Genomic DNA, 12,444 nt, shown 5'->3' on the forward strand with positions numbered 1-12,444 from the left:
GCGTAGTGACAACAAATGTCCACCCTCAAGTTCAAGCACCTATGGATCTTGTGCCATACTACCCTTATCCATACATTGCCGCTGCTCAGTATCAGCAACCTGCATACCAACCACAGTATCAGCAGCCTCCACAGGCTTCAATTTCTCAGAATCAGCAAGATAGCAGAAACCAGAGTTAAGGTCAAGGAAGACGTTATGATAAGAAGCATCCTCAGCATGACCAGATCCCTGTATCGTATACTCAGTTGCTACCGTATCTTGTTCAGCAAGGGGCGATTGTGCCAAAAGAAATACCACAAGTTGTTTATCCTTATGGTCCGAAGTATAATCCTAACGCTTGTTGTGCGTTTCACACCGGCTATATAGGGCACTCAAGTGAAGATTGTGGGTTGTTCAAGACCAGAGTACAAAAGTTAATTGATCAGAAGGTTTTGTCATTCCCTGAAGCAAAACCTAATGTCATAAACAACCAGTTGCCAAACAACTATGGACAGATTGTGAATGCAGTTAGTGGTGAAGATTACTCAAACTCAGTTGCTTCTTCAGAGGAGTATCAAGGCTAGCAATATCATATTGATTGAATCATGTCTCATTTGTAATATTTTCTTGTTTGTCAATTGTTGTTCATTTGTAAACTTGTCTGATTTTTATATGATAATAATAATGAAATAAACGTGCATGTTTTGCTTAAATCCATTTGTGTTCACTCATATTTTATTTTATCAGTATCAAACTATTTGTCAAACTAAAGTCAAAAGAGAATGATGCAATTAAAATACATAAGATCATTTCCTGTATGATTTTGAATAAGACCGTGCTGATGATGTAAGGCATTGTTCAATCCCTTAACACCGGAGATGTAAGGAAGATAATGCTTAGTCAACCCCATTGGGAATTGAAGTAGAAGTTTCTTTCTTTACACATAAAACCCTCATGTTAAACCAGGGGTAGGGTAATCTTCAGTTAGTTTGAACTTGAATTCAAATTTCAGAAGGAGAATATCCCATAAAGTATCATACCCCTCTCAAGAGGATGGAATTACAAATTCAAAATGGTTATCCCTTATCCATAAAAGGAGTGAGATAGTCATAACCCGTGCAACAAATCGAGAAAGCAGCGTCACAGGATTTGCTAAGAAAAAGAGATGAAAAAAAATCAAAAGTAAATGAAAAGCCCCCTAAGTCAAAAGTTTGAAAACAAGATTGACTTAGGAAAACGTTAGGGCATCCCGGTGGACTGCAGACCCAAAGAATCAGCCTAGGCAAAAATAAGGGTAAGCAAAAACAAAAGAACAAGAGGACCAATATCAAAATCCTCAGCAAGAACAAATCTCCGTGACTGCAAACAAAAGCAAAAGGGGAGTGGCTATCGCTTCAAAATCTCATTGGGTTCTTTAACCATCATCACTATTACTCCAAAATCCATTTTCTGAAAGATGGACGCTTGTTTTGAGCTAACTGAATGTAGGACTGGAGAACATCACGGAGAACGGGAGGGTTAGAATAGGTTTTGAGTCTTATATCTCTTCTTTCTAAAACCATGAACCAGACCACATTACAGCCATCAAAAGACCTAATTGAAGCAGAGTTTATTTCGAAAGCATACTATGGTAAGATCGCATCAAGCTGACTCCTAAAGATTTGCTCGTCATTTGTATTGATACTGATATGGCATTCTAATCAGTGATTCGTTCACTATATGTCATAATCTTAGTGAACACACCTGAGTTTTAAAACTTGCATGAGCATGACATTACAATTATCATTTCAAAATAAGCATCATACATGCGAACATTCACTTGACATCAAGGAAGCTTACATAATGGGAAGGTTGAACAGTTTCCTTATGATGTCCCGTGACTCAGATCTCTGCAAGAGTCAGTCAATCTGGGGAAACCATATCGAGATTCTATAAATCTCTCTGAATCAGCCGGACAGGAGCAAAATTATTTCAAGACACATATTGGGGTTAGCCACCCCAGGAGCACGAGAAGCACTACAACAAACAAGACCTTAGACAGCGCTTTTTTTAGTCACATAAAAAGTCCATTTTTCAAGTGAACCATTTAAATTTTGGTGGGAAAAAAGGTGATTTTCAAAAGTACATGCAATTTTCATGCCAAACCATTTCCAATCACTTCAAAACAGGTTTTGTGACTTGCTTCAACTGGTTTTCTACTGTTCCATTGGTTCAATTGGAAAAAGGGCATTTTGGCCAAATGACATAACATGAGCATTCACTAATCCAATCCATTGTTGCTAATCTTGATTAAGGAAGTGGATTAACAGGGACTATAAAGTGTTAATTGTAACAGAATTCACATTAACACAATCACAATCTCAGATCCAAAAACAGAAAATCTCCAAATTCTCTCAAATTTGTTCAAACTTTTTTCACTTTTCCATCGAATTTCACCATTGCCTTTGCTTTGTTCGTGCTTGATTCATCATCTGCAGGTATCATTGAAGTTCTGTTGAGGCAAAGAGTGAAGACATCTTGAAGAAATCGCAACTGTTACATAGAGCATCATCCATGGCAATTTGAATTTGGAGCAAGATTGAGCATAATTGAGCTAAAGACTTGACTTCATTCATCTCCTAAAGCATCAAAGAGCATCTGTTTCAAGCTTACACATCCAAAAAACTCCAAATCGAGATCTGCACTTCACACAAGGTTGGAATTCAAAACTCTCAATTCATGAAATTAGGTTATGGCTTATGTAGATCTCCTATTGTAGAGCATGCTGCACTTTGTAGAATTGAATTTCATTGAATATTGATTGAGATATTATGAATTAAAGTTTGATGTTCCAATTTTCTTTTGATCGATCTGGACTTGTTAGTTTGAATTAGGTAAAATCATGTTGAGATTATTGATGTGCATGATGAGACGAGTTCAATGATGTATAGTTTGCAAATTTTCATGAACATTTGTTCTTGAGTGATTTCTGGATGAAGAACATGATGAAGGTGCGAAGAACATTTTCCAGACTAGTGTTAGATCTTTGTTTCCGCGTTTGCATGAGGTTTAGCTGTTATTGTGCCATGAGACCAATCACGTTGTGACACGCGCTTAAGTGAAACGCAGCGTTTCACTTAAGCTGCTCCATAATTACGCTATTGCCATTTTCAGTCATTATTTCATTTAATTCCTTTTTTATTTCAATTTTTATTTCATTTTGTATGTCAATCTTAGAAAAATCATAAGTCATCCAATACTTGTCCAAATAATGTGGGATTTTTTGTGAAATGTTCCTCATGATCTCTAGTTTTTTATGGTGATTTTTCCAGAATTTATGCACGTGTGGATTTCTGTTTTGCCTAGGGTTTGTTCATGTGTATCCAATTTGTACCTTCCATGCCATTTTGCTTGTGAAATATTGATGCTTAATTGGATGAGGCTGAAATTTTTTGTGATTATTCTAGACACCTTTAGGAGCATTTTGATATATGGTTTGTGATTTTTGAGTTTCTGGATTGAGAGATATGATTTTTTGAATAGAGGTGTGACAATTTGTGTCACACCATTCCTGTCCAATTTGATGATTTTTGTTACCATGCCATATGAACATGATTTGAGCTGGATTTTTGCATGAGGATACTTATGAATGTTGAGAATGAATGGGAATTTTCCTGGAATTTTTGAATGCATTTCCTATTTGTGTGATAATTTCTCCCCTGTTTGACCAAATGTGGACTTCTTGTGGGACATGATTTTATTTGACTTGTGAAATTCTGGTGGTTTATTGGATGGACTTGAAATTTGGCATGTGTATTATAGACATCTTGAAGTTTGCCATGGCTTTGATTTCATTCATTCACTACAACAAACAAGACCTTAGACAGCGCTTTTTTTAGCCTTAGACAGCGCTTTAAAGCGCTGTCTAAACCTCCGCTGCTAAAGGTTTAGACAGCGCTTTTTTAAATCTTAAAAGCGCTGTCTAAGCCCCCCCCCCCTTAGACAGCGCTTTGGCCAAAAGCGCTTTATAAGACCCTCTTATTTTAAATTTTTTAGGTATACCTTAGACAGCGCTTTTGAAAAGCGCTGTCTAAGCCCCACCCCCTTAGACAGCGCTTTGGCCAAAAGCGCTTTCTAAGACCCTCCTATTTTAATTTTTTTAGGTATACCTTAGACAGCGCTTTTCAAAAAGCGCTGTCTAAGCCCCCCCCTTAGACAGCGCTTTTGCCTAAAGCGCTTTCTAATCCCCCCATTAGACAGCGCTTTTTACAAAAGCGCTGTCTAAGGTATACGAAAATTTTTGAAGCTTTTGTTTTAAACCACATTTTTTCCAGGTTTATAAACAAGAATTTCTACCTGTTTTCAACCAGATTTTGACAGACAATTATCACATTTTATATATGCCATTTTGGCCTTTTTTCTACCAATTTTTGGCTAACAAATATATATATATACCAATTCAAACCAATTTTGCCTTAAATGTATCAAAATATATACAAATTTATGTACACATTTACAAGTCATAACATATACTACAAACCATATCAATTTTAGTCTAGGCCTATAAGACTTCAGGATTATTGCAATACTAGTACTAGCACAATTGATTCAAACAATCACAAAGAAAATTAACATGAAAAAGTTTGTACAAACACATACAATAAGCAAGTTTATCTCACAATTTGAAACAATGAAAGATAGGTAGAGAAATCAAAGGGAAACTCACACTGCACCACCTCCCGCTGGACCGATTGCTTTGAATATTGACATTATAGTCATAGCAATGCCATTAGCTGCCCCTCTTTGATGTTGTTCCTGTTTTCCATTTACGCCACAATTTCCTCAAAATATAATATCAACTTTCAAAAAGAAATAAAAGCTTAGAATTAAAGAAAAAAAATTACCACGGCTCTATTTTGCATAATAAATAAACCAGTGATTATCGTCATCTGAAATTGAGAAAAAAATACTATTAGATAAGCTTGTAATACATACAGATGTTTGTTTGAAACGTGATCACTCATGATCGGTTAAATAAACAAAAAGATAAACTTACACTTAGAACATTCTTCAGAAGAGAAGCAATATTAATAACTAGGTATAGCGTAATGCCAGAAAGCATTGCTATGGAGGGGTAACTTTGCAACAGAGGTATTGATAAAACCTACATAAGGTAACAAGACATTTTTAGAACAAGAACCAATGTAATGCTGAGTTGCATTAGTTTCTACGAATGGAAAAAAACTTACTGCGGAGATGCGAGCAAATTTTATAGGTCCGAAAGCTCTTTCCAATGAAGGGTAGAGGAAAAGCTGGGAGACAATAAGACCAATACCTGATCATTGACCATTTGAGAAGAGGTCAGTTATTAAGCAGAATATCTTGAAAAATGAAATGCACAAAGCAATGTACCTGATATGTGACAAGGAAGGCTAGAAAATATGTTAATCCCAACACTAATAAATCTCTAGTGACACATATCAAAGACGTACCTGATATTGCGAGAACATCGCCTACATTATCAGTTGTAAAGTTCAAACCACCAAACCTTCCAGGACTAACAGCCCATAATGAGAAAACCTATCATGAAGTAGAATGGTGTTTACTTATATATCCTATTAGATTTAATATCTTTTAAGCAACATTATAAAGTTCAAATAAGTCACCAAAAGTAGGAATGGTACCTCTTGATAAGCAACATTATAAAGTGAGAAAATGTTGTACACAATAATAGATGACATTAATGGCCAGTTCAGAAAGAGGTTTTCATCTTTTTGGATTATTTTGTCGTCGTCATTACTTATGTTTCCAGTTTCTAAAGCTTCAGCATCATCAATAGACTCATTGCTTAGAGGGTGGTTGTGAAGTGTTTCCTACAGTGATGCAGGAATTTTGTGATCAAATGCTTATACATGTTTAACAAACTATGAAGTTGCTTACTCATACCGGAAGCCAGATGCATGCAATTGCTACCACAAATGCAAAAGCTGATACTGACAAGGAAGGCAAGAAATATGGAAACCTGCATGGTTTATGTTTTGACAATTAAAATAATCACATCAACAATAAGGATCGAAGGAAAAGCTGAATTGTTAGAACTTTATGATACTAAAAATCAAGTAAAATCCACTTACTTATCCCAAAATGAGTCTTTTGGAAATAGATGAGGGTATTTCACTGCTGGCTGCAATGTAAATTTCACACAGTATTAGCGAAACGAATAAAAGTGTCTTCAATTAAAATAGCTATGAAGCATCAAGTACCTGAGCCAAATAACCTCCCAATGCTGGTCCAATTACTAAGCCTATACCCCAAGCTGCACTGAGCTGAAACCATATCACGTTATGAATTATTATTGTTGAATGCAGAAAATATATCAACGACGTGCTACACCTAGTACTATTGAGCTTGATGTGTGGATAGAAGTTATTGAAGGTAACGTGTGTGTCAGTGTCGTGTTAGTGTCGAACATAGGTTATAGAAGTTTACTGTTGAGAGTCCAAGACCTTGCTTTTCTTCTCTAAATATTTCGGTACTATAAGCCTGTTATCAGAAAACGATGTGACAAAAAAATCAACTGATATCCAAATACAGAAATGACAAACTAATGATTGTTCCCTGATGTTGAAGGACGAAACATTAGGTTATATTTGTGTTGTTTGGTACCTTCATTGGTCCTAGCAAACCATTTAAACATCCAAGAAAAAATCGGGTAGTAACCGCCATCGAAAAACTTGTGCTAAGGCCAAACAGTGTGTTGAAAATAATACTGAAATCAAGTATTTATCATCATCAATGCTGTAATGGAAAATTTTTCAGGCTCTGATTGGATAAGAGCTTAGTATTTAGACTTATGCAACATGAAATCTTCCCACTTAAAAATTATTGACCATTACTGACCAATTCAAAATTACCGAACCAATTAGCATTCTGCCACAAAACAATATTGGAACAACTAAACCAAAAAATCCAGGACATAAACCTATCAGCAACGTATCGAGATCCCTACACAAACAAACAACACATTACCTTTCCAAAAATTGGATACTCGGCTTTGAATCTTGTACAGGCAAATTGTTCTGCATCCTCACTACTCCCAGGCTCTTGGTTTAAGAACTGATTGCATGGAAAAGCCAATATCTCAAGTCCTAAAATCAACCAACAAAAACATTCTCAAATGAATCAGTTTCAAGAATTTCTTTAAGCCCTTTACTCAAGTAAGTTCAAAATGATTATGTCACAGCAAAGACACAAACTTTAGTGTTCAACACCAACATGCAAAAAAAAAAAACTCTTCAAACCCTTAAAAATCATACCTTTATCTTTGTATCTGCTATAAAGGTCAGTTAACTGGGTATAATTGGAATTCGTAAATCCACTGTAATTAAAACCCAATAAAAAATCATTTTAATCAGCTAAACCCAGTAAAAAAGATTGAATTTTGATTGTAATGACATGGAGAAAATAGAATTAGAGAAAGTGGGGTTGAACCATTTTGAAGCGACGTTAACTATAAGAAGAACTTTCCCTTTGTATGAGCTGAGGTTCACGTCTTTTCCCTTGGCGTCCTGAGGCAACCATGAAAAGCAAAACTGTAAGAGATTTTGTTGATGATAATGAAAAAATGGGTTTTTATATAGAGATTTAGGGTTTGAGAAAAAAGTGGTTACCTTAACTGTGAATTCAGATATGGATTTTTCAGAGACCGATTGTGAAGCACCCATTTGTTTGTTTAGCGTTTGGATGAGAATTTTTAGTTACTATTTTGTTCTGTTTTCTTAATTTAGGAGAAAGACTGTGTCTATCCTATATTGAAACCGATTCTTCAAACACTTTCTGGTATTGAAACCGAATGATTACAGGATTCTCGTTCTGGTATTGAAACCGATTCTTCAAAACCCTAACCGCTGGTATTCTCGTTCGCTGTTAGGGTTCGCTGGAGGGGTTTAATCGCAGGAGGGAAAACAAAAAGAACTGAGAACGAAAATAGAAGTCTGAAATTTAATTTTAATTAGACCTTAGACAGCGCTTTTGTGGAAAGCGCTTTCTAAGATATGCCTTAGACAGCGCTTTCCAAAAGCGCTTTCTAAACCCCCACCTTAATTGAAAGACTTTAAAAGCGCTGTCTAAGGGGGGGTCTTAGACAGCGCTTTCTAAAAGCGTTGTCTAAGACCCCCCCTTAGACAGCGCTTTCATTATTTTTTTAGAACATTTTCCGTGTTTTATTTTTATTTTAACCTTAGACAGCGCTTTCTTTTAAAAGCGCTGTCTAAGATGCGCTGTTAAAAAACCTTTTTGGCGTAGTGAAGCCAATAACTCCCAAGAATGGTTAATCAAGAAAATGCAACTTCAGGACGTTGGGGCAAGCTAGTTTGAGATACTCAGATGATGAGACTACTCCATAACTGGTAACTGGGGCAGTATGCAGATACCCAGCAGACGGGGCAGAGGTAGGCTACATAGGTACAAGCTCTCTCAATGTTTCAAATCAAATCCAGAAGGTGACAATAATTGTTGATCTTGAAGTAGGTTTCGGGGAATCGCGTCTGTATGACTATTATCCTAGCCCAAAATTACCATCGCCCTCTATATAAGCATTTGGTAACCATTGCATAAATCATCATCATGAATAAATTACGTTGTTTCACTCATGCATATCACTCATATAGCATAACATGAAACCGTGCAAATGAGAAAAGCCAAAAATCCAATTTTATTGACTCACCCAAAGCTCAATCTTTTCTTGGAAAATCACAAAACTCTCATTACATTACATACATTCTCAACAAAAAAAATTCCGAATACTTTGGTATTAAATCCTCTTCTACCTCGAATACTTAAAAAGCTCTCGCAATTCGCGCATTCAGGTCCAAGATGATTAAATAGGGGCACCTGTCATATCCCAAAATTTTTCCTACTTTTTTTATTCAATTCGCCTAGCTTATGGTTTTGTTTATTTGAATACTTTTTTTATTTGATTATGCATTCATCGACATTTGCATATGTAACAAATTTAGGCTAATAGTTCGGTAATAATGGATTTAATCGGTTTAAGTGGATTTTCGAGGTGGATATTATTTGGCAATTATTCGGGTTTATTTCCTGTATTTATGTGGTGGGGATCATCTCTTTATTTGAGATTCATAGTTATTTCGAAGGTTTGCTTGGTTTCAAAGAAAAGGGAAAAGTTGGAATAAAAGGAAGATTTCATTCATATATTGGAAAATATCACTTCTCAAAAGTACTAAAAGTCATGGATTAAGCCACTCAAAATTCAAGCCAAAAATGGTAGAAAAATCAAGGCAAATGCATGAAAATTCAAGTTAATTACTAGTGACTATTTGCCTTACATCCTAACTTGGTCCTTTGCTAAACTCCAACACCATTGGTCTTTAACTACCCTTAACTGCCTATTTCTCCATAAGCCATCAATTTACCTAATTACCCTTAACTACCATAACTTCCAAACTAACACAAAACTTCCAAACAAATACAAATATTAACTTCCATTTTTTCACTCAATTCTAGTCACTCTTAACAATTAATCCTATGGTTGACATTGGTGATCCGCAACTAATAATTAAATTAACTTCTAACCATTGATAAATCAATTACTTGGATCATAATCCAAGGGTGATGATTCACCTACCAATTCTATATAAATATGTTATTTCTCATAATTTTGATTTTTTTAGCTAAGATCACTAACCTAACTTTGAAAATTCACAATTAACCATTATTTTTCCATCATTTTTCTTCTATTCTCTCTCAATTTCTCTCTCAATATTCATCTTCTCCCTCACCCTCACTAAAGTTCATCTTCATCACCATTTAGAACTTCACATTGAAGTTCTAAAATGGTAGAACTTGGTCATCAACAATTTCTATATTATCATCAACAATTATCAATCAACAATTCAAGCATTATCATCAAAAATCATCCATCAATAATTTCTACAACAATCATCATCTAAAGTTTATCAAGATTTATCAACAATCATCATCCAAGATTCATCAATTCAAGCTTATTCATCAATATTTTACATTCATAATTCATCTTCTACAATCATTCATCTTAGAGAATAATTATCAAAGCTTGAAAGTTAATTTGATTAGTGGAGCTTATTCTTGAAGTAATCCGGGTTTCTTTTCGACGCTCCATTTTTCAACGCTAATCAGAGCATATCTCCGCTCTGTCGGTAATCATTTATCTCTTCCACACCCTTGCCATAAATTATTGGATGTTTGTTGGTTGATCAAATTTAGCTACTGTTTTGAAATTGCTTATTAGATTAATCACTTCTTTTTGCATAAGACACGTAAACTTAAAAATAATGATTTTAAATTTTTAACTATTAATAACATATGAATATACTATTTTAATTGATTTTTTGTGCTGATCATGAATATATAATTATTTTTTCATTTCAATGCATATTTTATCTGAAATGATGCATTCTTTAATCAAAAAATTTGCTCACTTTTGGTGATTTTTGGGATAATTCGTAAATTATTTCGCAATTTCCAATATATATTTGATTTTTTTATAAAATTTTAATTCTAACGATATATTTGTAGGAGAATTGTCATCCAAGGCGCAGCGGAATTTAAAAATTTCTCCATTTAGTGATCCTTACGAATGGGCATGATCAATGATAGAATCGTTACCTCTTGTGGCGATTCAAACCTTTGGTGCAGATCTCTGATAATGATCAAAACCTTTGATACAGATACACGGAGCGATTACGAACGTTGAACGATGACAACGTCTCTACTCAGTCCACACGAACGGATTCCTTCAATCGCAGTGCTAGCTGTTATGAATGAAGACTTTGAGTGAGAGAAAGAGGGAAACAAAATTCCAAGTCTCTACTTGAATTTCTGTCTGAGTGGATTGGAGTGACAATGCTTCTACCCAAGGGGTTCTATTTATAGAACCACTTGTGTGGGCTTCAAGCTAAAAAGCCCACTTAAGTGTATTTTGGCTCATATCTTATAATATGCCCAAAACCACTTAAGTATTTGGTACCTTACCATATTTTGTCTCCCACTTAAGTGCACCGTACCTTACGGTGTTCCTTAGTTACTCTATCTCTCATCAATCCGTCCTTTGTGTGTGACCCTATAGGTTTTCGCGACGTTGGCAATTATATTAAATCACGCATTTAACATAATAAACAGTGAGCGGTATCTAGCAACACATCACTGCTACCCAAGTCACGAAAATGTCATGTGATCTGACAAAACCTCCTGTGATTATAATTATGTGTATAATTACCCCTTTGCCCTTATGTCTATATTGAACACAAGGTATAGACCGTGTCACCCTTGTCCAGTTCAATATTGGGTCCATAGACATTTATCCTGTTACGCAGGATTGACAAATTCCATCTAGGACACTCATGTCCCTCAGCATGCTTCGTGGAGTACCCATCAACTGTCTTTATGGTTATCCAGTTACGGACAACGTTGGATCAGCAATAAAGCACTCGACTCTACATCTAGGATCCATAGTGGTTTCAGGTCGAAGAGTGGTATACACTATTATCACCATGAGAATAACTTATGACACTTTGCATAACTTTCTATATAGTATTCTCATAGCGGGTCAATCCGGTATAAATATTACTCCTAATATTCATACCTATGTTTAAGACTTGATAACTCTTTATCCATTATCCATGAGATGTGATCATCAGTCTACAAACATAATAGTCTTAATGCTTTAATGTTATCCCACTTCACATTAAAGCTCGACTACGGATACTTTAAGAACAGTGTCCTTATGTTTAATGTGTTCTCATGATTAAGTCACACTTAATACATTAAACGGACTATCTATTCCAGGGACTTTATTAATCAACCATAATAAAGAAAATGCATTTAAATAATTCGATACAAGTACCAAAAGTATTGGCCTCTAGGGCTTACACCAACAATATTAACTCGTCTAATTCGATTCTATTCGTCGTTACAGGAAACTTATTCAAAGTTGCTATTTTTTTTCTTACCACAATGTATCACTACTATCATACATTACTGCCATGTATTTCTATCTTTTGCTTTTTTTTTCTTTAAACTTACTGTTATTATGTTTTCTTTTTTGCCACATGTATAACAAAACCTATGTTTTTTCCTCATAATTAATATATAATAATAAATCAAATTATGACAATCCTTATTGAATTCTTATAACAAAAAATACTTTTATCAAACTCACCGATATTTCTTTTTTGAAACAACTTCAAACTCATCCATTAGAAGTAAGTAATTTGACTAAACTTCTAAAATAACTATTCACATCTCTAAATTGTTTAGTCAAGATACTATTATTAGATTAAAGTGGTTTAGTGTGTTGTATATGCATGTGTGTTGTAATTGCAATGCTTATATTGAAACAATGTGATTATTCCATACATATAGACATGCATATATAATTTGTATGGTCCCTACTGTCATGTTCATCTAGTTCCTATATACATACAT

The 12,444-nt window shown here is 34.9% G+C and overlaps 2 protein-coding genes across 2 annotated transcripts; both read right to left on the reverse strand.

Annotated features, from left to right (window-relative positions):
* Positions 1-1,675: 1,675 nt before the first annotated feature.
* LOC127102796 (probable peptide/nitrate transporter At3g43790) lies at positions 1,676-6,887 on the reverse strand. Its single transcript, XM_051040128.1, has 13 exons — positions 6,859-6,887; positions 6,625-6,727; positions 6,448-6,501; positions 6,222-6,284; positions 6,093-6,142; positions 5,905-5,980; positions 5,643-5,831; positions 5,451-5,538; positions 5,208-5,293; positions 5,015-5,122; positions 4,863-4,907; positions 4,687-4,773; positions 1,676-1,708 (listed from the first exon to the last, which is right to left on the reverse strand). The coding sequence occupies exons 1-13, from the start codon at positions 6,885-6,887 to the stop codon at positions 1,676-1,678; spliced, it is 1,011 nt and encodes a 336-aa protein (XP_050896085.1).
* A 26-nt stretch (positions 6,888-6,913) lies between these two features.
* LOC127101536 (probable glutathione peroxidase 5) lies at positions 6,914-7,774 on the reverse strand. Its single transcript, XM_051038977.1, has 4 exons — positions 7,629-7,774; positions 7,450-7,526; positions 7,275-7,336; positions 6,914-7,106 (listed from the first exon to the last, which is right to left on the reverse strand). The coding sequence occupies exons 1-4, from the start codon at positions 7,680-7,682 to the stop codon at positions 6,964-6,966; spliced, it is 336 nt and encodes a 111-aa protein (XP_050894934.1). The 5' UTR covers positions 7,683-7,774; the 3' UTR covers positions 6,914-6,963.
* Positions 7,775-12,444: the final 4,670 nt, after the last annotated feature.

The sequence above is a fragment of the Lathyrus oleraceus genome, chromosome 7 (assembly GCF_024323335.1).
Source record: "Lathyrus oleraceus cultivar Zhongwan6 chromosome 7, CAAS_Psat_ZW6_1.0, whole genome shotgun sequence".
Taxonomy (NCBI): Eukaryota; Viridiplantae; Streptophyta; class Magnoliopsida; order Fabales; family Fabaceae; genus Lathyrus; species Lathyrus oleraceus.

Excerpts from the sequence above, each read along its gene's own strand:
- LOC127102796 (XM_051040128.1), bottom strand. The coding sequence starts at position 6,887 with ATGCTAATTGGTTCGGTAATTTTGAATTG. Across the intron at positions 4,774-4,862 it reads TTATGCAAAATAGAGCCGTG|GAACAACATCAAAGAGGGGC; the intron begins GTAATTTTTTTT and ends AATGGAAAACAG. Across the intron at positions 1,709-4,686 it reads GTCCAGCGGGAGGTGGTGCA|ATTATGACATATAGTGAACG; the intron begins GTGTGAGTTTCC and ends GTGTTCACTAAG.
- LOC127101536 (XM_051038977.1), bottom strand. The coding sequence starts at position 7,682 with ATGGGTGCTTCACAATCGGTCTCTGAAAAATCCATATCTGAATTCACA. Across the intron at positions 7,337-7,449 it reads GTTAACGTCGCTTCAAAATG|TGGATTTACGAATTCCAATT; the intron begins GTTCAACCCCAC and ends TTTTAATTACAG. Across the intron at positions 7,107-7,274 it reads TAGCAGATACAAAGATAAAG|GACTTGAGATATTGGCTTTT; the intron begins GTATGATTTTTA and ends GGTTGATTTTAG.